The 26,084-nt window shown below is 43.4% G+C and overlaps 1 protein-coding gene across 1 annotated transcript in view; it reads right to left on the bottom strand.

Moving 5' to 3' along the window:
• Positions 1–16,819, bottom strand: part of PASK (PAS domain containing serine/threonine kinase) — an 83,327-nt gene extending 66,508 nt beyond the window's left edge. The window contains 5 exon segments of the mRNA XM_068280630.1: positions 1,428–1,556; positions 9,062–9,229; positions 11,571–11,731; positions 13,031–13,197; positions 16,804–16,819. Of these exon segments, the coding sequence (XP_068136731.1) occupies positions 1,428–1,556; positions 9,062–9,229; positions 11,571–11,731; positions 13,031–13,197; positions 16,804–16,805 (627 nt within the window). The 5' untranslated portion in view covers positions 16,806–16,819.
• Between the last annotated feature and the right edge of the window lie 9,265 nt (positions 16,820–26,084).

Genomic DNA, 26,084 nt, shown 5'->3' with positions numbered 1-26,084 from the left:
AGCCTTTTCTCTGCCCACAGCACAAAAAAAGCTGCTTGAGGTATGCTAAAGCACATTTGGACAAGCCAGCTTCATATTGGAATAAGTTGCTGTGGACTAATGAAACTAAAATTGGAGTTATCTGGGCATAACAAGGGGCATTATGCATGGAGGAAAGAAAACACAGCATTCCAAGAAAGACTCCTGCTACCTACAGTAAAATATGGTGGTGGTTCCATCATGCTGTGGGGCTATGTGGCCAGTGCAGGGACTGGGAATATTGTCAAAGTTGAGGGACACATGGATTCCACTCAGTATCAGCAGATTCGGGAGACCAATGTCCAGGAATCAGTGACAAAGCTGAAGCTGCGCCGGGCCTGGATCTTTCAACAAGGCATTCATGCAAAGGAACAAGTACAACGTTCTGGAATGGCCATCTCAGTCCCCAGACCTGAATATAATTGGAAATCTGTGGTGTGAGTTAAAGAGATCTGTCCATGCTCAGAAGCTATCAAACCTGAATGAACTAGAGATGCTTTGTAAAGAGGAATGATCCAAAATACCTTCAAGCAGAATCCAGACTCACATTGGAACCTACAGAAAGCGTTTAGAGGCTGTAATGTCTGCAAAAGGAGGATTTACTAAATATGGATTTCATTTCTTTTTTGTAGTGCCCAAATTTATGCACCTGCCTCATTTTGTTTAAACAATTATTGTACACTTTCTGTAAATCCAATAAACTTCATTTCATTTCTTAAATATCACTGTGTGTGTTTCCTATATGATATATTTAACTGACATTTTTTATCGTACCAACCAACCAACGATACAGGAAAATCATGACGATTCAGAAGGTTGCTTATATTTTCGCATCCCACTGAATATCTGTATGCCACCACTCATGTGCACTTCTGTACGCTACTAGATGCAATGAAAGGCAAATGACCATGTTATCCTGGTCGTGGCCAAAAGGCAGGCATCACTCCTTCTCCATGGACAGGGATGCCACGCCCACTGGAGGTAACATCATAAACCTGCATGCAAACGCAGTGCAAACTTTTTTTGTAATATAGCTTCCAGCATTATTTAGACTGCCCAAAGATCTACAGCCTTGCAGAACCTCAGTTAAGCAGGTGTGTGTCAATTCTTATTTTATTTAATAGGGATGACCATTGAGATGCAAAATATTTTGAGTTTATGCAGGTTTAACAGACCAACCACATGCAACTGCTATAGCATTTGATTGGTCCATTTCAAGTGGCATACATTTTGTTTTTTTTTGCATCTCACAGGTCATTACCTATTCATTAATCAAGCTCTTCTGTGTAAATATTGCACAATAAAGTATTACACATAAGAAAAAAGGAGCATGTGGAAAGCACTGCAGTCACTGGCTTAATATAGAAACATATTAAAAAAAAAGTGTTTTTTTTAGAAATTGTACTCACATCTTGGTGGAATGATAGAACAGTTGTGATTGTCTGAACGCTCTCCAGAAACAGCAGACACTGGCTTTGTACTCTGCGTATCCACAGACGCAGGATGACCACATCACCACCATTGCGCACAGCTTCAACCTGATGGAAAAAGCATCATCATATCACTCAACAGCAGCAACAGATTCAGTAATGGAAATCTCTATACACAAAAGAACTGTCGTTACTCTGTGCATGCACTATAAATGGCAGAAGCAGCATTAACAGTGAGATAAACTGATCACACCAAGCCAGATAATGGATTAGAATAGATCCTTCTCACTAAAGTTGGCCATGCAGGGGTCGATCTTTCCCAGCATATTGCCCACAATGTATATGTTCAATGAACCTACAATCAATTCTGAACATTTATCTTTTTTTTCTGAGAGGATGGGGATGGACAACTTTGTAGCCCTATGAAGCATCAAATGGTACAATGATAGCGGTTTAAAATTGATTTGACTTGCAATTTACAAAAGACGTAGTGGGAGAAGGTAGGTACATCAGTCAGTACTACCTGAAACAACATTTAAATCAGTAAGAAGTAACTGATGCACCCAGATACAGAGGTAGGGAAGGCATAGGCCTGTGGCCACAGCAGCAAAGGGGTTGATTCTGACAGGGGGAATACACATAACTTAAAGAGAACCCGAGGTGGGTTTGAAGAATATTATCTGCATACAGAGGATGGATCTGCCTATACAGCCCAGCCTCTGTTGCTATCCCAAACCCCCCTAAGGTCCCCCTGCACTCTGCAATCCCTCATAAATCACAGCCACGCTGCTGACAAACAGCTTGTCAGAGCTGGCTGTGTTTATCTCTATAGTGTCAGTCTACTGCTCTCCCCGCCTCCTGCAGAACTCCGGTCCCCGCCTGCATCCCCTCTCTCCCTGCTGATTGGAGGGAAGGGACAGGGGCAGGGACCGGAGCTATGCAGGGGGCGGGGGAGCAGCTGAGACTGACACTACAGATGTAAACAGCCTCACAGCATGGCTGTGATTTATGAGGGATTGCAAAATGCAGGGGGACCTTAGTGGGGTTTGGGATAGCAACAGAGGCTGGGCTGTATAGGCAGATCCAGCCTCTGTATGCAGATAACATTCTCTAAACACACCTCGGGTTCTCTTTAAAGCCACTTGGGCACTTTGCAGCTGACCTAACCTAAAACTTTTTCTACTCCCTGAAAAATCATGGAGTAGAGGGAATACCTACTCCCCTCCACAGTGATTGCTGAGAGTTGCACAATCAGCCACAATCAGGAAGTGAACTCTTTGAGCTGGAACTGAATATGTTTAATGTAATTTATAAATAAAAAAAGAGCTTACAAAATGCCTTTCATTGAAGCACAAATGCTCAGAAAATAATTATGTATAAATGATTTAGTCAGTGTTTGCTCATTGTAAAATCTATCCTCTCCCTGATTTACATTCAGACATTTATCACTTGGTGATGATCCGTTTGAGAAAAGCAATAGATTTCTCAAAGGAAAGGGGGTATCCGCTACTGATTGGGATGAAGTTCAATTCTTGGTTACGGTTTCTCTTTACATCCTACTGCCGCCTCCCAGATCCCCCCCCCCCCCCCTTAACTCAGTCCCAGCGGAGCGGTCCAGTAAGCATAAGAAGCACCCAGCATACTTCATATACGGGAAGGGGGGAGAGAGAGCACAGAGGTTGACACATTTTGCAACACAGCGGTGGGGAAGGGGGACAGCACACGGATGTATCTGCCCTGGAGAAACCTGCATACACCGAGGGGACACAGAGGTCGGCACATTTTGCAACACAGCGGCAGGGAAGGGCATATCTGCCCTGCATTAACCAGGGAAGTGGGACCGAGGTCAGCACATTTTGCTACAGAGTGGCGGAGAAACACTATAAATGGGTCAGCAAGTGAGACACCCACTGCTCTTCATATCCCTACAGGGGACACGGAGGCCACATCAAAGGTTTAGCACATTTAAACAGGGCTGTGGAGTCGGGAGTAATTTTTGGGTACCTGGAGTCGGAAAAAATGCACCGACTCAGACTCCGACTCCTAATGAATTTAAACTGTAATTAAAATAGAAAATATGATAAAATGTTCTATTTCTCAAATAAGTCATCATAAATCATTTATATACACAGTAATAGCTGTGCTTAGTCCACAAAAATGAAATATACCAATCAAAAAATAATTACTATATACACTAAAAAACATCTGAATAACATCTATGCTGTAAGAATAAAGCCTGATGTGTAGCCGTGTCACTAATAGAGATGGTCAATTAGATGGAAATAATTCTGCGTTGATACTGGTTTATGTAAATTTATGCACTCCCTTTGCTCATGAAATCAAATAATTTAATATGTTGTTAAAATTTGGTTTGGTGACTACGAATTAAAGGGTACCTGAGACGGATGAAAAAAGTTTTATACATACCTGGGACTTCAGGCCAATCAGTCCCTTGCTGTCCACCTCCACCACCTGGATCTTCTGCTATGAGTCCCAGTAATTCAGCCAGTCAGCGCAGTCCGGCCGCGTGCCGCTCCCACAGCCAGGAGCATTCTGCACCTACGCAATAGTGCTGCGCAGGTGTAGTACGCTAGTGTGTGCATGCGCACTATGCCAGACTGGCTCAAGTACCTGGACCCATAGCAGAAGATCCAGGTGGCGGAGGAGGACAGCACGGGACTGATTAGCCTGAAGGGGGCTGGAAGAAGCCCCGTGTATGTATAAAACTTTAATTGCATCTGTATCAGGTTTACTTTGTTACACAGAAGTACTATACACTACATATGCACTCCCCACAGAGCTGCAGGGAATCCACTGAGAATGTTGTGCACATTGAAGACAGAGGTGTTGTCTCTCACTGTGATACATGTGACATATATGTACTGTATGGACTATATGTATTGTATGTATGGATTAGATTGCTGTTCACATCCCATCTGATCCATAAAGTTACATTTGAGCCCCTGGAGTTCCCCCTCGAGCTGGAGTTAACTTCAGGCCACCACAACTGGTTTTATCTAGTTCATGAAGGCCAAAGCCATTGTTTTCCCATTCAGTGAGCATGAGGTGTCCACACTCGGTTGTGTTGTATTGCGCAAAAGCAGATATCATAGATTTGTACTGTGATCACGCGCTTACAACAGCGACCGAATATGCGCTTGCGTGTGTTATGGTTTAGGGAGTATAATTGGGTTGGGAAAACGCCTGGACTCTAGGATTTTTGCTGAGATCAACAGACGTGATGGATTGTGTTGCCAGGTGTTTTCCCCTACGGAAGATTGACGGAGTCCCCTCTTCCTTAGGTGATATTGTTACACTTGGTAAAGAAATGTTGATGCATGCTTACTAATAATTACTAACCCTTAAACTATGATTCTGCAAGCCTAGATAATTATAATAACAGGATTGTAGATCAATAAATATTATTAAACCTTTCCTCATGTTTTGCTGCAATTCATTTTACCCACTACGGTGGTGAGCGAAGTTAGAGGGTTTAAAAATCCTTCCCGTGAGACAAAACACTCATCCATAAACTTGGTTCAGATTATGCATGAAGAATGTGTAATAGCGGAAGTATCTCCTTATTCCCCTGCAGAGTACCTGCACATCACTCTTACATGTACCCACACTTACATTGCCTATGGCCTGATAGATGTTCTTTATTCCTGTCTATACCTTCTACCAGTACTCTTACCAAGGACTAGTTTTAGTCTATGATTAAAAGTATTAGGGGCAGAAGATCAGCAGGCTAGCCAGGTAACTAGTATTATATAAAAGGGAATAAATATGGCAGCCTCCATATTCCTCTCACTTTCAGTTGTCTTTTAAAATTCCTAAGCATTGGCAGTTAAGAGATGCATTTCATGTTACATACTTTCAATCAACAAAATTGTAATATGCAAATTACAGGAGTCGGAGGAATCCTAACCTGAGGAGTCTGAGTCGGTGGATTTTTGTACCGACTCCACAGCCCTGCATTTAAATTTGGTGACAAACATCACTCTACTGATTACTACAATCTATGGTGGAGGGATATACAATCTGTCACAGCTCATCTGTATCACAACATGTTGCCCTGTCAAAGAAGAAGGAAGCTGGGCACCATTCACATGGCTTTATTTCCACATGGGTTGCATTAAAAGGGCATACCAATGTTTTTGCATAAGACACTATGCTTTGTATGCCACTTTGATGCAACCCACGTGGAAATAAAGCCATTTGGATGGTGCTAAGCTTCCTTCTTTGACAGATTAATGCTTAGTCGGGATTGGCTGGCGCACTGGTGCACTACTATTAAGGCCAAAGGCTACATAGTAAGTTAAAATAAAACTGTCCTCTCTAATAAGCTATACATTAGCTGACCAGGCCCTCGGTGCATTACCTAACCTCGGCTTATACACGAGTGAATCATTTTTTCCTAGTTTCAGAGGTAAATGTTGGCTTATACACCAGTATATACGGTGTGTGGGTATAGATAGATAGATAGATAGATATGGACTCTAGGCCTGTGTTTCTTAAGGCCCATAAATACAAATGTAATTTACATCCAGATAAATGCTTTGCAGCCAGTAGAACAGGTATGTGCAGAGTTTCAGATTTCCCTCACATCCCAGAGACTTAAGGTGGGTACACACATCAGATAAAAGTCTTTGGAAAATGAAAGATCACAGACCAATTTTACCCCCTTCCATGTAGTATGAGGGCATACTCTACACAGTCTATTCTATGGAGCTAAACTCATCAGATAAAAATCTTTGCAAGATGCTGCACACATGCAACATATCAGTATCTGCAAAAGATCAGTTCCTGCAAAAGATCCGTTCCTGCAAAATGCATTGATAGTCTATGTCTATGATATCTGCAGATCTCATACACACCTTGTTTAACGGACATTCATCTGCAGATCAGACAATTATCTGCCGATCTGAAGATCCATCCTGGTGGATCTGATCTGCAGATAATTGTCCGTTAAACAAGGTGTGTACGAGATCTGCAGAGATCATAGACTATGAATGCGTTTTGCAAGAACGGATCTTTTGCAGGAACTGATCTTTTGCAGATACTGGTCTGTTGCATGTGTGCAGCATCTTTGTGTGCAGCATCTTGCAAATATTTTTATCTGATGGCGAGTTCAGCTCAATAGAATAGACTGGGTAGAGTATGGCTCTCATACTACATGGAAGGGGGTAAAATTGGTCTGTGATCTTTCATTTTCCAAAGACTTTTATCTGACGTGTGTACGCACCTTTACTGGCAGACTAGCTGCTGTCAGCATGTTATTACCTTCAGTGAGAGTGTACAACTGTGGTAAGAACACTAGATTGCGTGCTCCTTCAAGAGTCTGGGACACACGTGAATGGTTTTATATACCCTGATGTATTAGCACTTTAGAACTACAGGGAATTTATTAATTGTATTTATAAAGCGCCAACATATTAGGGTGTAAAGAAAAATAAATATAAAATACTATTGAACTATTACAAGTAATGAAATATTAAGTGTATATATGTGTGAGTATATACACTCACTAAACATTTTACAGGGGAACACTATAATAAAGGTTAGGGCTACCTTATCCTTTAAAAAAAACAAAACCTTAGGGTATGTTTCCACTAGAAGCATGCGATTAACATGTAATTTTTCGGATGTAAACTTTGCATCCAAAAATACAAATTTGCATACGCATATATATGTTTTTTAATGCGAATTTGCATGCACAGATTTATTTTTAATCTCAATTTTTCTACAAGGAGATTCAGGGAGGAAGTTCTATTGATAGCGCCATGAAAACAGCATGCAGCATCTGACAAATAGTAACCCTGCTGTCCCTTTTTTTTTTTTTTTTTTTTTTTTTTTTTGTGGATATGAATTTAACAACTAATGGAAACATGCACATAGAGATTCATTGGTGTGCAATTCACACGCATTGGAAACAGGCCCCTAATTCTTTGTGGGAGGGATTCCAAAAGATGTTGGGAACATTTCTTTGAGATTCTGGTTATCTCATCATATATTGCACTGCTGTCACACTATTGACTGAGTATAACTAATAAATAAGTAATAATAATCATAAGAATTCTAACATTTGTATAGCACTTTTCTCCTGTCACACTCAAAGGGCTTGAGAGCCACTAAGGACACACTCAGTGGGCCACCCTGCAGTGTTAGGGAGTCTTGCACAAGGACTCCTTACTGAATAGGTACTGGGTTACTGGATAGGAAGAGCTGATATTTGATCCCTGGTCTCCTAAGTCAGAGGCAGTGCCCTTATGGCATGAGGTAGGATGGCGCGCACACTCCTGTCTTGCCCAGTGTAGTTCCTGCCACCAGCAGCAGTGTATTATATTCTTACAGACCAAATACTCAGACTCTGAAAGGAGGCATGTGTAATAACAGTTGTATTATGGAAAATTCCCATCTCAGTTTAGCCTGTTCTCCAGGCACAACTTTAGAGGTTCGCGGAAAATCTGTTTTTAGTTGGGAACTTTTCTTTCTTTTTTGAGATGTTCTTTATAATCAGTGTGCATGAAGAAGACTATGATGTTCTTATGCTAATACACAAGTATCTTTACATTGTGTCTTCTTCAGAAGCACCAGAGGCCTGAACGTCCAGTTCCAAAGCCTCTAATCATTACAGGCCCGTGATTCAAAGGCTAAACTTGGCATAGTCAGATGTTAAGGGATCACAATCTTAAGTTCAAAACCGTTAACACGGGCGTCGTGGTCTTAAGAGACTCCAACGTAGAATTTCAAACACAGCTTTGTTTCACAAGGTTGTTTCTGAATATTAAACGCTACATTCCCTAAAACCACCCTTTAAATTCACTGCGTACATGGACTCTGGAGATCATGCTACATCCAGAGTGTCTGAAGGCAGGCTCTAATTGGCTTGCAAGACTAGGCTTCAAACAACCATCTGTCTCATTTATCTTTTCACAGTAAGATTATTCTCAGCAGATATAACGTGGTTATAAAATCAGCAGGTCGCCTGCAATCATTCTGCGCTCGCTTTCACACAGGAAAGTGATCTTGGCATAGGCTTTCGGAGTCGAACTTCTGAGTCTCCCAGCAACTTCTAACTAATCCTAAAATACTTCCCTCCTACTAACCAATTACTAACATTAACCCTACTCACACCGTCACCTAAAACTAGCATTAAAACTACCCATGCAGTAGCTTATTACCAACATTAAAGAAGAATTCCACTAAGTATTAAATAAAAATTATCTTTAGAGCAAATCTGTGAGGAAGGAACATTTAAAAGTTAGATACTTACCCAAGTAGTTAGAAGGAGGGATGATCAATGAGTCATTTCTCCTCCCTTTCAAATTTCATGTAAAATATTATGCAGCTTGAATTTGGACTACATCTTACCCCTTGAGTCCATGGAGACCTGGAGAGGGAATAGTAATTAACGCCGCTGGGGCTTTTGCAGGAGCAGGGTGAGCAGTTTTTCAGCTTCACCCTGCCCCCAAATTTCCCGGCACCATCGTTGCATGAATGTGTCAGAGGGACCCAGCGCTGGAACAGTAGGCTTGAGGAGGATCTAACCAGAGGCTTCTTACTACGAAGACTAATTCAAGACTACAGTATAATAAAGTAATCACACTTACTACTTCCCCAGGTACCCGAGAAATGCCATCTGCTTCGTTAAGCTCCTCTTCCAGAACCTCAGAGACTCTGTGGCTCGATGCCGGGATCAACTTGGACAAGCCCATTCCAATCAGCTCCAAACTGCTGTACCCAAACAGCCTGCAGGCTTTATCATTAGCCATCAAAATCTAAAAACATATATTTCATAAAATTAATTGCATCAGGGAACACGTGTGCACAAAACCAACATTATACCTATACAAAGGCGTTCCTATGTAACTAACAAAGGCCACACTATGAATAAACTGCATTGTAGCCATATAATGGCTGAACCCCTAAAACCTTGATTTACCCATGTTTAATTAAAGTATAACCACTCACTATTTCCAGGTAATTCACTGAGGAAGTAACTTCCTGCTCATGTGAGTGAGCAAACACCTTCTGATTTAGTAAGTCAAGAGCATACTTTTTCTTTCCAAAGCTTAACGTTACAGTGTAACTGTCGGGAATAAACTCAATTATTTATTTTTATTTGGTAAACAAGTAATAAGGATGCTAACCAGGCAATCCAAAAGTTAAAATCACTATTACTTTTGTTGTTGATAAATGATCATTTCCCAGTTTACCTGACTCTTATTTGGTACACAGAAAATTTGGTACACAAAAAGGAATTTGCAGGGCATGCTGGGTTGTCCTTTTTTTGCTTTTCTACTTCCCCTCAGTCTTAACTAATGCAGCCTGATTGGCTGAAGACTCTTTCCCTCCTGTTTTCCCCTCCCACACCTCTGTTCCTCTCCGATTGGCCAATATTTCTCATGCTGAGGCAATGCACTTTCTATAGTGAAGGGCAGACAAATAAAGCAGAGGAGAGTAAGGGAGGAAATTACATCAGGATTGCCTTCAAAATAGCCACAGTTAAATTGGGAAATGCTAAGAAAGATTTTCTCTATTTTTACTGTAGAATAATCACTAAAATCAAAATGTAGTCAGTGCAATACATATGCTATGCATGTAGAGTAGTGGCCCCCATACTTCCTCATAACTGGTTATTGCTGTAGTCATGTGTGGGTCCAGCACACATGCACCACTGAGGTTACATTAACAACCAGTAATGAGAAAGTACGGAGACCAGTAGGAATGGAGGATCCGGAGCTGTATAGCGGCAAGCGGTCGCAGCATACAGCTATATTGGCAGCAGCTGCAGGAGGAGAAGCGGAGCATGTCTGCATCAACAGGACCGAAGTGAGGGGGAGAGGAACCCGACGGCAGGATGTGGTAAGTGCTTCCCTGCCCAACTAGTTACCAAATCTGTCAGTTTTGGGGAGGGGGGGAGAGCATCTTATATTCAGAGAAATACGAGAATATATATATATATCACTAGAATGACACAGAGGCTTGTTCCCTGCTGCATGACAATGCTTCTTCCCCCCCCCCCCCTCTACTGCTACACTATCACACCCCGAAATTGCCAACTTGCAGCTTGTTGGCAATCTCAAGGGGTTGGGAGGAGGGGTTCCTGAGGGCCTTCTCCAGCTGCCATTCAGCAGCTCTGCCTCTCCATGGCCGCTCCCCCGCCTCCCTGCACTCCGCTTTGTGTGAGACACAGAGCAGCTCTTCCAGCGTCGTGACCCCAGAGGTCACGAAAACAAAAGTGAGCCATTGCTGGCCAAAGGAGCGGTGCAGAGTGGCGGGGATTGCGGCTACCTGATCTTCCTGGCCCACCGGATCAGGTAGCATTTTTTTTTCAACTACTTAAAGACTGCAGTGATTAAATTCTACTCTCTGTTTTGGTGGTTACCTGGCTGGCAGGGCGTAGATTTCAATTAGCCACCGCTGCGCACATCTGCCGTTTTCGACGCTCCCGCCGATCTCGCCGCTGAATCCCCGCTTGTCTCGTCGCAGCTTACTTGCTCTTCCAGTCTCTATGATGGCAGAGCCCTGTGAGCGGGTCAGGAGCCGATTTCATTGGCTCCTGGCCCTGTCTTTCAATGTAAGCAACTCCTATTGGCTTACATTGAAAGACAGGATCAGGAGCCAATGAAAGCGTCTGCTGACTGGCTTACAGGAACTCCGCCGTCATAGATAAGGCAGAGTGGGTGGCTCAGGTTTCCGACGTGCGGCGGTGACAGTGATTGTGGCAGGTATGTGCGGTAATTCGTCATTTTCTGTCGGGATTCCGCAGTTTCTGTACCAGCGGTCTCTGGTCCTTAAGGGGGCAGAGACCACTGGTACTTAAGTGGTTAAGTTAAAATCCCCACCTCAGGTTCCCTTTAAGGTGCCACTAATGATACAATCTTAATTTTCAATAGTTTTTTTTTAATCTATATATTAGAAGGATAAATAAACTTTGCATATTTTAGGTGGTTGTTCATATTACATAAGAGTGGTAAGATTGTAAAAGCAAGATTGTATTATTAGTGGGCACCTTTATTCCTGATCAGCGCCCAATCCGATTCAACTGATTGAGCTCTCCTTTTTAACATCAGCACTGTCTAGGCTAATACATCAGGCAGAAGCCATGTGGTGTACCTGAGTAGTCTTACTACTGACGGTCAGCACAGCCCTGCTACTGCTCCGCACACACGAGGGTAGAGACTGGATGGTATCATCTGGGGTGGCAGATTCCATTGGGGAGCGTAACAAGACGTTACTGGTAGCTGAAGAGAGACTGTAAGAGCTCCAGTCATCACCTATAAGACACGATTTGGAAAAACATTTAAACAGGATGGTACATAATAAGTTAAGGGGGGGGGGGGGGGGAATCTATTCTATGCTTGAACTTTACGATGTCCCAGATTCACTGTTCAATATACTGACCCCATCCATCCCCTGAGTAGGATATATACACCATAAATGGCTTTTTATTTGTGACCCAAATCATATTATGTAACCTTAGGGAATCAATATAAATAAAATAACATATGGTAAATAATTCATTCTTCCCAGGCAACAAGCACAAAATATAAAAGGATAAAAGGGGTTTTGCAGGGGAACTTGAAATTTGTTCAATACTTTTGACTGCTTTATACAGTTAGGGTTACATGGACATCTACATGGTGGTAAATGATAGCCGTGGCACTTGTTGTTTAATCGCTGTCTACCACCACCGAAGGTTGATAAATGCATTTCAGCTCACTAGCAGAAAAGCATTTGACCGAGACGCCGGGCAGCTGGCTCAGATGCCCATCTGAACCAGCTCTAATACATTGCGGATCTGTTCATACATAGATCTCCCGTATGTAGAGAAATTATCTTTCTTTGGTTTAGTTAGTGTTTTGTAAATGTTTGGTGACTGTTGGTCTTAAGTTGTTCTCAGCACCTTCTGCACACCAGGAAAACGCCATAGCTAGTATTCTCTAAGCGTCTGAAGCTCCAGAAATATTGCATACAGCTGTTTTCTGTGAAAATGCAAAAGTTGCTATGCTCTGCATGGGAACATGATCAAACCTCAACATTGATTACTATATGTCAGGTATTTTCAAGGAAACACCAGCAATATGCTTGTATGAATGAGCTCCTCCCCAGTGGACAGCCCTGCTGAATTACTATAGAGTGCTAATAGATTAGTCTGGCAATTGCTGGCAATGGTTAAATTCAGTATCAGAGCACCATACTCCTACTGAACAAAGTGATTGTGGATTCAGGGAGTTTGTTCTCAAAATTTCCTCCATAAAGACAAAAGGAACATGGCTCCCATCAGTTGTAGAAATCATTGGTTTGTGTAATGCTGGGGATACACGGTACGTTTCTGTACCGTGTATCGACCAGCTGATCCGACCAGCTCAACCCGTGCCCGCTCGATTCCCGCAGGCGGACAATGGCAGGGAATTGAGCGGCTAATAAGGACCGCCGGCAGGGATGAGTGGCAATCGATCCGTGCTCACGCGCGGACGAGCGGGGCCGCGGCTGGAGTCGATCCGGTGGCTAATCGAGCCGCCGGTCAACCTGTCTATGCCCACCATTAGTGTACCATACTGTGGCAGTGTTACCTGTAAGACTGGCTGTGTTCCAGTGGTCCTTGGCTCGTCCTCCATGTCTTCTTTTTCGTGGGTTAGGCAGTTGGGGAAAGGACTTGCTCAGCAGAGAAATACTTTGCAGTGGAGAGCTGGGGGATTGAGGTACAAGCGAAGCTGCCATTGCTAAAATGACACTTTTCCTATGAAATACATATAAAAAAACAAAACAAATAAAAAACAATAGAGTACATCTTTATAAATCATCGGAAGTCAGTGCTCTCAGTTCTAGCATTTACAAATTCTTCTTCATTTAGTACCATCATGGGCATACCCCTCCGTCCCACAACACCCTTTTTACACTTGCCTTGCAAGTGTGTATTGCGTTACCCTGTTTTACCGCAGTGTAACACAATGACAATGCAAGGCAATGGGACCTAGCACACTTACCGCATTGCGCCAGAAGTGCCTGATCGTCCGCCGAGCTGCCAAGCTCTTTTGCCATCAGACTTCCATGGCGACCCAGTGGAAGTAACTAAAGTCAATGGGTGACACAGAAATCTAAAATGTTGGCGCCGGCAGTGCAAATGCACGGAACGAGAATACGCCGGAGAAACCTGAGAATCCCAGTGACATACTTCCTGTCCAGCAGGGAGTACGTCACTGGGCAAGGGGAGTGCGGGGAAGGAGGGGTAGGGTGTTGGGTAATGCAATGCATATGACCCTCTCAGCACACTCAGCAGCAGGGTCTAATAAATAACATTTTGTGCATTGCACCGCAACACTATGGCCAGGTGTAAAACCAGCCTTAGGGTCCTTTTACACTCAATAAATTGCGCTCATCTTTAACCACTTTATCCACCACTACAGTATATCTACGTCCTCTGTGACTTCATCTAAACCACGAGTCAGTAGATAAACGTCTTGTAGCAGTGCTGTGCAGGATTGGGCTTGCTCCTGTGCACATTTCTGGCACTATCTGATGCAGCACTAATTGGTGAACGGGAATATAGGTTTCCTGAGCTAATGAGATTGATTTTTACCATTAAAAATACTTACCGTATATTTTCTCAGTTCATAGTGAAAAATACACTCTGTATGTAATGATCTGCTCAGCTGCCTGTGCAGGCAGGCAGCCTTTTGACCATTGTTTAGGTTTGCATGCTGCAGGACTCTGGAAAGAAGAGCTTCTGTCAGTTTTGCAGCTTGTGCTTGCTGAGGAATTTGCATACGTTGTCATGCAAATTGCCTGGCCATATTCATTGGAGGCGTGTACTATAAGTACTATGTGTGTCCCATAATGCTTCGGTGGTCATAAGGAGTCTTCCTGTGAAACACTCTGGAGAGTGTCAGCCTTACTCTCTGTTTGAAGATCAGCTTAGAGTAATTCCTGGAAAACTGCACTAGGCAGGTTTCCTTAGTGCAGTTAGGATTGCTTATCTGTTTGTTTGTTTGTTCTGTTGCTATTGTCCTGTCCCAGCGGTAGTCGACAGGAAATGGTTCTGATCTCTGTTCTTGGAGTATAGCTGGTGCAGCGGTTGCTACCAGCTTTCTCTTCTGATCTGTCTCACTTGGATCGCGCTGGCATCTTGCGCTAGCGCTGTGGATCCTTCTGTTCTGTCTCACTTGGATCGCGCTAGCATCTTGCGCTAGCGCTGTGGATCCTTCTGTTCTGTCTCCTTGGATCGCGCTGGCCACTTTCCGCTAGTGCTGTGGATCCTTCTGTTCTGCTACTCTGTCTGCCTGGATCGCACTCGCCTAGCGCTAGTGCTGTGGATCCTTCTGTTCTGTCTTCCTGGATCGCGCTAGCCACTTTTCGCTAGTGCTGTGGATCCTATCTCTCGCTTGTCCCTGTTTTCGTGTGTCTGTCTTGTCTGCTACGAACGCTTGCTGGAGGCTCGGTGAGGTAACCATTAAGCAAGCGCTCGCGTCCTCTGTTTCATGTTTGTCTGTCGATGGTTAGTTAGGCGTGCTTGTCTCTATTGTGCTTATCACGTGGAGACCGCGCATAACCGTGTGCACTGTTGCGAATGAGTGCGGTGTTCGCGGTTAGCTAGCGTTTGTTATTTTCCGCATCTCCTCATTGTATGATTTGCTGTGCCTTTGCTAACCTCGTATTCTATTCTGATCTGCCTTGTGTCACGTCTGGCGATCGCACCTCTCGCGATCGCGTTCCTATTTCATATCTGCTGTTGTGTGTGCACTGTCGCGGGGTGGCGACTAGGTTGGCGCACACACATACAACCTGTCCCTTTGCTCGTTCTCATTCGCAATCGCCTCTCTTGCGATTGCGTTCGGCACTTCGTACAATTCTTGTCTGGCATTTGTGGAGGTACAGAGGACTGGTTCCTCTGCACTCCCCAGCGCCATCTGCCGACAGGAATTTCCCTCTACGGGTGCGTAGCACCTTTTGCTGGGTGCCTGCAATTATACGCTTGTGGAGGATTTCCGCCGTATCAGCGCACGCGTTGTGCGCTGATCACGGAGAAAGTTCCACAATCGTTACACTGTAGCATTATTTCAGAATCAAATATCTTCACCATAAATTGTGACATGAACATAGTCTAAAATCTGTGATAAGCGTTAAGAATAGCCCCCCAAAAATTGTGTTTTTTTATCTACAGTAGCACTTTTTATTTTTAAACTGGAATTGGTAAAACTGAGAAATAATGTGTTTTTTCTATTTTTTTCCTTGTTTTCCCATTAAAATTCATTGAAAAAATTGTTTGAGGGAAAAAATAGCATACAATGAAAGCCTAGTTTGTCTTGAAAAAAAAACAATATATATTTTATTTCTGTGTCGTAAGTAGGGATAAAGTTATTTCTGATTAAATAAGGACATAGCTAAACTGTCAAAACTGCTCTAGTCCATATGTGGGAAACAAGGTCTGGATGCGAAGTAGTTAACTGAAAGGACATCTGATTTTCAAAGTAATGCCCATGTTTCCCAATGGCTCAGTTCCCACTATAGGCATTTTAACTGAAAGCTTTTTCACAATGCACTGCTATGGAGAGAAAAAAACCGCAATGAACAGTAAGGCATACCAAGGCATTAAGTGTAAAAGGACCCTTATGGTACAATTTTTTCATTTTCTTTGATTAGATAATTTCGTCCGATTATTCCATTAGATGGAATATAAAGATTTTTCCAACATGTCCAATCGGAATCGTTTGTTTTTCTTGATCGAAAAAAAAAAAAAAAAAAAGATTATTTTTGACTTTGATTCGATTCAACCGTTTTGTTCAAATAAACAAGAAAATCAAAGGATTTATTGTACCATGTATGGACAGCATAAGACCAACCTTACCTCACTTTTGCAACAACTAGCACTGGCTAACGTTCATGCTATATATATATATATATATATATATATATATATATATATATTTATTTTTATTGTCAGGTTTATTAAATGTTTCAAAATTATTACAAGCAAATAAAGAAAGGCATGATATGGAACATGCTTAATGAGAATTTTGACTTATAACTGCAATTCACATATGCATGAATCCCAGCAGATACTAATAGCAATGACAATAAAACGTTCATGCTATTTTAACTTTGCGTGGAGTTTAACTTAATAAAGCAAAATCTGAAAAACACAGTTTGTATAATAGGATTATGAATAATAAACACATATACCTAGATCTATCCATCTCTCTAAAAAAAATAGATCATAGTTGATACATTATACATTAGGTTTTTGTGCAAAAAACAGGTTTCTGAAAATAAAAATATTTTATTACTATAATATTCTGGTGACTGTCCCATCTGTAGCCCATACAAATGTATACACCTTTACTATTACATTTTACTGTAACCCATATTTGTGAAGATCAGAAGTCTAGCAGAGGTATATGATTGTACTGTATCCTGTATGAAGCATTTAATGAGCCCAATGTCACGCTCTCATGCAGAAAGTAAAGTAATGTGCCAGCATTAAGCACAGTCCTCCCACGCAGTCAAGTTTAAGAGCCAAGTGTGAGGCAGCCTAAGAAAAAACGCATCCCAGTCACATGACAGCTGTCATGGTAATTTGCGTCATGCTGTTGTTGACAGTCCCTTCTAATAAGTATTAGAGCAGAAATGACAGGAATTGACTGCCAGATGGTGGTTCTTCATACTGTGCAGTCACTGGCATAGGTAACAGCCATGATCTCCGCTGGGCTGTGTGTAGAGGGCGGAGATAGAGACACTCAGTAGCCTGGTCGGGTATCACATGGGGCCAGGCAGCCAGTGAGAGAGGAGTGAGACACTCTGCTCTCTCACTGGCTGCCCGCCCCATGTGATCCCGGCCAGCCAGCCACAAGTATCTCTGTATCTGAATGAGAAGGATGGGCGCGCTGGGGAGACATGAGAGGAAAAGGCAAGTGATTTATGTCTCCAGTCCCAGCCGCCCAGCTCTCTGCATACACAGGACACAGCCTGTCAGACTGCCTGTGTGCTGCTGATGGACGGCGCTATGTTGTGTATAATGTACGAGTCCCCTGACCTCCCACACTGACCTGAGGACCCTGTGCCCACATCACTGTGATGATTGGTGGGCAGGGGGATACTCTTATTAATAACTGATTCCTATCTGCAGCTCAGGGAGCAGGAACAATCTGCACAGAGGTCAGATATACTCTGTGTAATGGCTCACCCCCCTTCTTTTCACTATTCAGTCTCACTGACTGACCTGCCCTCTGCTCTTCTATCTGCTCTGCTCACTTCAGCCTGCATTTTCTTTTAACCCTTTCACTGCCTGTCCTAGCTTCTTAAGCTTTGTGTATCCTAATTTAATCATTTGTAGCTGCTGCTGGTCTCCTATTAAGAATGTCTTAAAGTGTACCAGAGATGATTGACAGTGTTGTATACATACCTGGGGCTTCCTCCAGCCCCATGCGCACAGATCACTCCCACGACGCCGTCCTTTGCTGCCTGCTGCTGCGGTATTGGGTCCCGTTAGTTCTGCCAGTCTACCCAAGGGAAGTGCGCCCTCTACGTATCTCTTCGGTGGTCGCTGGAGAGATACGTAAAGAGCGCAGTTCCTCTTGCGCAGACTGGCTGAACTAACGGGACCCAATACCGCAGCAGCAGGCAGCAGAGGACGGCGGCGTGGGAGCGATCTGTGTGCATGGGGCTAGAGGAAGACCTGGGTATGTATAAAACAGTATCAATCATCTTTGGTTTCCTTTAAGGGTGCCATACATCAGCAACTTGGCAGTGTATTTTTGGTGAAATGCTGTCAGATCACATATATTTTTGGGGGATGCACTACAGCAGAGCTCAAACTATCCCAGCAGACCTTTAACACCACTGCTAAAGTCATGTATATTTGGCCCCACCCATGACCACACCCACGGTCTGCTGCATGACCACGCCCATTTTTGGGCGCGCCGCGCTACGCGCGGCGCAGGGGTTTTTTATGCCCCCTGCAAATTTCTGGCTGCCCCCTTATATGTGCCTGTCTAGAACCGGCCCTGTGCTGTACTGTACCTGCAATATTACATACTTACCTTGCCATAGTTCCTCTCAGAAGCTCACCATTTTCTTTGACCAATGATTCCTTCCAGTTCTGACAAGATTTTGTCATAATTGAAATACATCAGTTGCTGTCAGTTATACATAAGTTGCTGTAATTTATAACTGAAAGGACAACTGCTGTGCAAGGTAATGTCCATGTTTCCCTATGGCTCAAGTGCGCAATATTACAGTTTAACAGTGTGCGGACCAGGAAGCTATTATGGGGTCATCGCCATTTTTAAAATGGAGGAAGGGTCGGCTCACATTTGTTTCCAAACCATATCTGTGGCTCCGTTCTTTTGCCATGGACAAATACGGAGCCACGGATTCCAATGTTAAAAATAGCAGCCGTCTTCACACACTTCAAAAAAACAGATCCGTGGGCTCCATTTTAGGAAACTGAATGGAGAGTCCGGATTTTGCAGATTTTCACAGAGCCTGGATACTTGCAGAGGCAATGAAAGGGAACTTTTTCACACAAAACTGATGCCAAAGCAGATTGCCTACTGCCTGCTCCTCCCCTCAGCATCATCTCTGCGATAGAAACACACAGGAAGGAAGGGCACATTTTTGACATGTTTAAACGGACTGCAAACGTATGCTGCAAAAGAACAACATTTTGAAAAACTGATCAGTTTTTAGAAAAAAACTGATCCATTTAAAACGCTAAAATGCATTGCGATCTGCAACCTGACAAGTGTGGACCGACGCGAAAGAGAATTTCTTTGATCACAGTGGACAAACAGAGGAGAAAGATTGATGAGTAGACTTTGCAGGCGGTAAGCAGGAAATGTGTATGTTTATTTTGACTTTTAATTTTCAGTTTAGGTTTGCTTTAAAGAGGAGCTGTTAGGTATAAGGTCTCAGAGAAAATAAACACATATATCAGTAGCTAAAGATTGGCTGTACTTACATTACATATGCATTTCACTGTCCACGTTTGGATTTCACAGAATTTGTATATAGTATATGCAGAGATAGATGCTCCTGACAGCTCATGGCAGGCTCCATGTTTTTCTGTCAAATGTGTCGTCATGTCCTGCCTGCTTCCTGATCACAGATAAGCTCGTACTTGAACAACACAGTGTGCAGTGAATATTAATGAGCCATGTGGCTAGGAACAATAGCTGACTCCTGCAGTGTACTCTGCCCGGAGATTTATCAGTGCTACGCGCTGGACTGATTACAAGCTGCTGTAACGTCTCATTAGCAGCCGAGGGGAGGGCCCCAGAATGCTTTGCAGTTTAGTATGCGGCTTGCGTCCTTATGGGTCTATAACAGCCTTGCTGATAAGCACACATCAAAGGTAACTGAGATTTTTATCTTCACTAATGGCTTTTGGGCTTCCTTCTAAACTGTTTAACACAGGAGAATAGAGGTTTAAATTACCTTCTGCAGCCTGACAGTTACTCTTTAAAAAAGGTACTACATGTGGTCAGCGGGCAGTACCTACTACTCCACAATCGGAGAGATGCGGCCAGTGCAGCTGGATCAGTGAGGGATGGGGAGCCCTGCTTAACTGGTAATTAGGGGCACTGTGCCTGTAAGGCCTGGAACCCACTGAAATCCGCAAACGTAAAACGCAACCGCTAGCGTTTTGCCTGAGCGGTTTGCAAGCGGATTCATGCGAGTTTTCGGTCGCGTTTTGCAACAGTGTATTTTTTTCCTCAGCGGTTGTGTAGCGTTTTGCGCTTCGCGTTTTTATCCTGATTGGTCCTGTGAATTATTTTTCATTTTGTTACAGTGTGCTGAACCGCAAAACGCTAGCAAAACCGCTCAGTTTAGATTTTGCTGAGCGTTTCTGCTAGCGTTTCAATACTTTACATTGAAGCGCTAACGCTCCCAAAATGCTGCAGGTCCTGCGTTTGCGTTTCTGGGAAACGCAAACGCTCCTGTGGAAGTTGCCCCATCCATTAACATTAGCTGAGCGTTTTGGCAAAACGCTAGCGTATCGCAGCGCTGCCAAAATGCTCAAAAAAACGCTCTTGTGGGTTCCAGCCCTTATTGTGGGGACCTGCATATTGTGTTTTTCATGCAAACGTACATAGACACACACAAACACAATTGCTGTCACCTGTAGGTATCAGGACTCAATCCCTGGGGGCAGTTTGAAGCTGAGTTCTAAACGGATGTGTCACCAGTTTGCAGGCTAGCAACATGTTCTGATGTTGGGTTGAGGAAGAGGATTGACAGCACAGGACATGACAGAGTAGCATTGAACAGGCAGGGTGCTTAAGATCAGTAAGCTCAGCCTGTGCTCACCAGCCTGCATGTCTTGGTGTCAAATCAAGGAGGTTGGGTGCTAGCAGAGGTGGCTCTGACCAGCTGCCTTGTCCGACAACCATCTAGTCTGTGCACATGGCTTAATTCTGTTTGGGCAGGGCTGCAGTGCAATATGTCAATCACACCATTTCTCGTCCTGCCGCTATATACTTTAGGGAAATGACTATAAACATTATATGGCACACTGTTTATTTCACAGGGTACATATTTTATCTCACTAAGAGTGTGTGTGTGTGTGTGTGTGTGTGTGTGTGTGTGTGTGTGTGTGTGTGTGTGTGTGTGTGTGTGTGTGTGTGTGTGTGTGTGTGTGTGTGTGTGTGTGTGTGTGTGTGTGTGTGTGTGTGTGTGTGTGTGTGTGTGTGTGTGTGTGTGTGTGTGTGTGTGTGTGTGTGTGTGTGTGTGTGTGTAGTGTACCTCAGGGCAATGTTAATCTGTCTGACTGGTACATCTGCACTGCAGGGTGAGTATTTATATCCCAGATGAATGAAGACAAGGGTTACTCTGCATAGGTTATGAGGATGTGAGCAGGTGCCAATGCTGATCACACACATTTCAGTTTTCACTGTTCAAGGGCACTTTAGATCCAATAAAACCACTTCACCTAATCAAAATTGAACTGTTAAGTTAAGAACAATCATTTAAGTACATTCAAATGGAAGAGACAGAAGACGTTTAATGGCATTCAAATCAATAGATACTTTTAGATCATTTGAAATCAAACATTGATACTTTAAAGAGAACCAGAGATGAAGCACCCTCATGTATTTTATTACATTTATCAGTGGGAAAATGACAGTAAACACCTACCCTGCTTTTAGTTTCATTGTTATCTGCTTAATTAGTCTATTAGCAGCTGTGATAAGAATCCACCGACTATTCAGTCGAGGTTTGACCTGGAATCATTATAGCTGAGTCACTCTTCTGTGAAGTGTTTTCAAGCCCAAGCCTTCCCCTCTCCTGGCTTAGATCTTCTGCTTTGCATACTGAGAGCTGTGATGACTGGGAGGGGCTGCTCTGCTGAGAGAGAAGCTCTGTGGCTGCAATATGATCCCTGTGTGCTCTGTGTGCACTAGATACTGATAATAACGGCAGTTTCATTCCTATGAGAGACACTTCCTACAGGCAGTACATCATACCAAAATGAAAGCATACAGCAGCCTTTCTCATATAGCCTAGATAGCAGCCTAGTCTCATATAGCCTAGTCAGCACATCCAGAACAACTCATATAACCCGGAAGGAGAAGGGATATGAGCTGGCGGCCATATTTGATTTTTCCTGGAGCAATAATGGATAAAAAACACTAAAAAAGGCACACCAGAGCGGCAAAATTATCAGGTAGAGCATTTATTCTTTACAAGCTATCAACTGATATGTTTATTTTGTGTGAAACGTTCATCTCTGGTTCCCTTTAAGGATAACGTATTAAGAGTTTTGTATCATTTGTCCAAAATAATGTCAGCCATACACGGGTCACACAAGTACAAGGCATGTCGCCCGGATCCCTAGGATGACATAGCAAGGCCGAGATTGTACAGACACCTTGCTAGCCTGCAGCGGTAGGCAGAAGGAGCAGTGCACGAGTGATGTCAGGTGGTACCTGAGGAGAGTGGGGAGAACAATGCTCTCAGGCAAACTGATCCGTGCACACAGTAGATTCTCTAGAGAGGCAGTTGTCGCCAGTCTCGGCCAAGTTTCATCTAGCGTGTGTACGAAGTTTAAGAACATTTAAGTTTGCCATACACTATGACAGACACAATTCAGCAATCTATGTCAAAAATTGATCTGATAGTTCTAATTATTTTACCTCTTTGACCCACTCAATCTCAGATTTCAGTCTATTTTAATCTATTCAAAACTCTGTCAAAAAAAGCTCCCACTGCCAGCTATTCATCCTCTATAATAATAGGCAACTGTCCCAGTGTAGCTGGGTCTGTGCTTTTTGCTACTGCGCATGTGCGAAGCATGGACCCAGCCTCGCACAGGGAGGACGAGAGGGACGCAGCCTAGACGGGCGTGCGAGCGGGCGGCCGGGTGTGCGCGTAGGCGCCGGGTGCTCGGGAGCGCGCATGCGTGCGATAGGCGCGGAGACAGACCTAGCCCGTTTTTAAGCGGGCTAAGGTCACTAGTAGATCAATAAGGTGTAAAGCTAGGTAGTTGTTAATGTCCAGCCAATTCAGCAAGATTGACCAAACAAATGGCCTTACCCAATGAGGTTTCAAACAATAGTTGAACAACTGGGCTCGAATAGTTTTTACGGTTTCTGTTTCAAGATATGCTTTTGATTAATTTTAAAACTAATCAGTTCAAATTATTACAAAATATTACAACATGTCTGCCTAGCTTCAGTCAGCAGAGATACGGCTCCTCAGTGGCTATGGAAACCACATCTCTAAAGTCTTCATCCTGCAGGTAACACTGCGGCGTGCAAGCTTTATACAGTCTTGTCCCCTGGCAACACCTACTATATCTATTGAGAAGGAAAGACAACACAGCACAGGATGGAGTGGCTTGCAGCAGGCATACTACAGTGGTTTGCAAGTATTCGGCCCCCTTAAAGTTTTCCACATTTTGTCATATTACTGCCACAAACATGAATCAATTTTATTGGAATTCCACGTGAAAGACTAATACAAAGTGGGGTGTGCGTAATTATTCAGTCCCCTGAGTCAATACTTTGTAGAACCACCTTTTGCTGCAATTGCAGCTGCCAGTCTTTTAGGGTATGTCTCTACCAGCTTTGCACATCTAGAGACTGAAATCCTTGCCCATTCTTCTTTGCAAAACAGCTGCAGCTCAGTCAGATTAGATGGACAGCGTTTGTGAGCAGCATTTTTCAGATCTTGCCACAGATTCTCAATTGGATTTAGATCTGGACTTTGACTGGGCCATTTTAACACATGGATATGTTTTGTTTTAAACCATTCCATTGTTGCCCTGGCTTTACGTTTAGGGTCGTTGTCCTGCTGGAAGGTGAACCTCCACCCCAGTCTCAAGTCTTTTGCAGACTCCAAGAGGTTTTCTTCCAAGATTGCCCTGTATTTGGTTCCATCCATCTTCCCATCAACTCTGACCAGCTTCCCTGTCCCTGCTGAAGAGAAACACCCCCAGAGCATGATGCTGCCACCACCATATTTGACAGTGGGGATAGTTTTTTCAGAGTGATGTGCAGCGTTAGTTTTCCGCCACACATAGCATTTTGCATTTTGCCCAAAAAGATCCATTTTGGTCTCATCTGACCAGAGCACCTTCTTCCACATGTTTGCTGTGTCCCCCACATGGCTTGTGGCAAACTGCAAATGGGACTTCTCATGCTTTTCTGTTAACAATGGCTTTCTTCTTGCCACTCTCCCATAAAGGCCAACTTTTCTGCAGCGCACAACTAATAGTTGTCCTATGGACAGATCCCCCCACCTGAGCTGTAGATCTCTGCAGCTTGTTCAGAGTCACCATGGACCTCTTGATTGCATTTCTGATCAGCACTCTCCTTGTTCGGACTGTGAGTTTAGGTGGACAGCCTTGTCTTGGTAGGTTTACAGTTGTGCCATACTCCTTCCATTTCTGAATGATCGCTTGAACAGTGCTCCATGGGATGTTCAAGGCTTTGGAAATGTTTTTGTAGCCTAAGCCTGCTTTAAATTTCGCAATAACTTTATCCCTGACCTGCCTGGTGTGTTCTTTGGACTTCATGGTGTTGATGCTCCCAATATTCTCTTAGACAACCTCTGAGGCCGTCACAAAGCAGCTGTATTTCTACTGACATTAGATTACACACAGGTGCACTCTATTTAGTCATTAGCACTCATCAGGCAATGTCTATGGGCAACTGACTGCATCAGACCAAAGTGGGCTGAATAATTACGCACACCCCACAGTAGTTATTAACAGGGCTGTGGAGTCGGTCCAAAAATCCACCGACTCCGACTCCTCAGTTTAGGATTCCACCGACTCCGACTCCACGACTCCGACTCCTCTAATTTGCATATTACAATTTTGTTGATTAAAAGTATGTAACATGAAATTCGTCTCTTAACTGCCAACGCTTAGGAATTTTACAAGACAACTGAAGTGAGAAGGATATGTAGACTACTATATTTATTCCCTTTAGACTAAAACTAGTCCTTGGTAAGAGTACTTGTAAAAGGTACAAACCGGAACAAAGAACATCTATCAGGCCCTAGGCAATGTAAGTGTGGGTACATGTAAGAATGATGTGCAGGTACTCTGCAGGGGAATGAGGAGATTGTAAACAGACAACACCTCTGTGTTCAATGTGCACAGCATTCTCAGTGGATTCCCTGCAGCTCTGTGGGGAGTGCATATGTAGAGTATAGTACTACTGTGTAACAAAGTAAACCTGAGACAGATGAAATTAAAGTTTTATACATACCTGGGGCTTCCTCCAGCCGCCTTCAGGATAATCAGTCCCTCGTTGTCCTCATCCGCCACCTGGATCCTCTGCTTTGAGTCCAGGTACTTGAGCCAGTCAGGCGTAGTGCGCATGCACACACTCCGCCGCCAGGAGCATACTACACCTGTGCAGCACTATTGCGCAGGTGCAGAATGTTCCTGGCTGTGGGAGCGGCATGTGGCCGGACAGCGCTGACTGGCTGAATTACCAGGACTCATAGCAGAAGATCCGGGTGGTGGAGGACAGCGAGGGACTGATTAGCCTGAAGGGGGCTGGAGGAAGCCCCAGGTATGTATAAAACTTTACTTTTCATCCGTCTCAGTTACCCTTTAATTTGTAGTCACCAAACCAAATTTTAACAACATATCAAATTATTTGATTTCATCAGCAAAGGGAGTGCATACATTTGCACAAATCAGCATCAATGCAGAATTATTTCCATCTCGTTGACCATCTCTATTAGTGACACAGCTACACATCAGGCTTTATTCTTACAGCATAGATGTTATTTAGTATATATAAGAGATTCCTGTGTACACATCATATAAACAGTCACAATCAGATATGTATATCTGACCTTAAAAATACGGGGACTGCTTTATTGAAGCAGCACAAGTAACTAATTTTGATTGGTTTATTTCACTTTTGTGGACTAAGCACAGCTATTACTGTATGTATACTGTATATATACATTATTTTTCATGACTATTATCTGAGAAATAGAACATTTTATCATATTTTCTATTTTAATTACAGTTACAAATTCATTAGGAGTCGGAGTCGGAGTCGGTGCATTTTTTCCCGACTCCGACTCCAGGCACCCAAAATTGCCCGACTCCACGACTCCGACTCCACGACTCCGACTCCACAGCCCTGGTTATTATTTGAAAAA

This window comes from Hyperolius riggenbachi, chromosome 4 (assembly GCF_040937935.1).
Source record: "Hyperolius riggenbachi isolate aHypRig1 chromosome 4, aHypRig1.pri, whole genome shotgun sequence".
Lineage (NCBI taxonomy): Eukaryota > Metazoa > Chordata > Amphibia > Anura > Hyperoliidae > Hyperolius > Hyperolius riggenbachi.
Note: the sequence above shows the minus strand (reverse complement) of the source record. Positions and strands in the feature narration are given on the sequence as shown.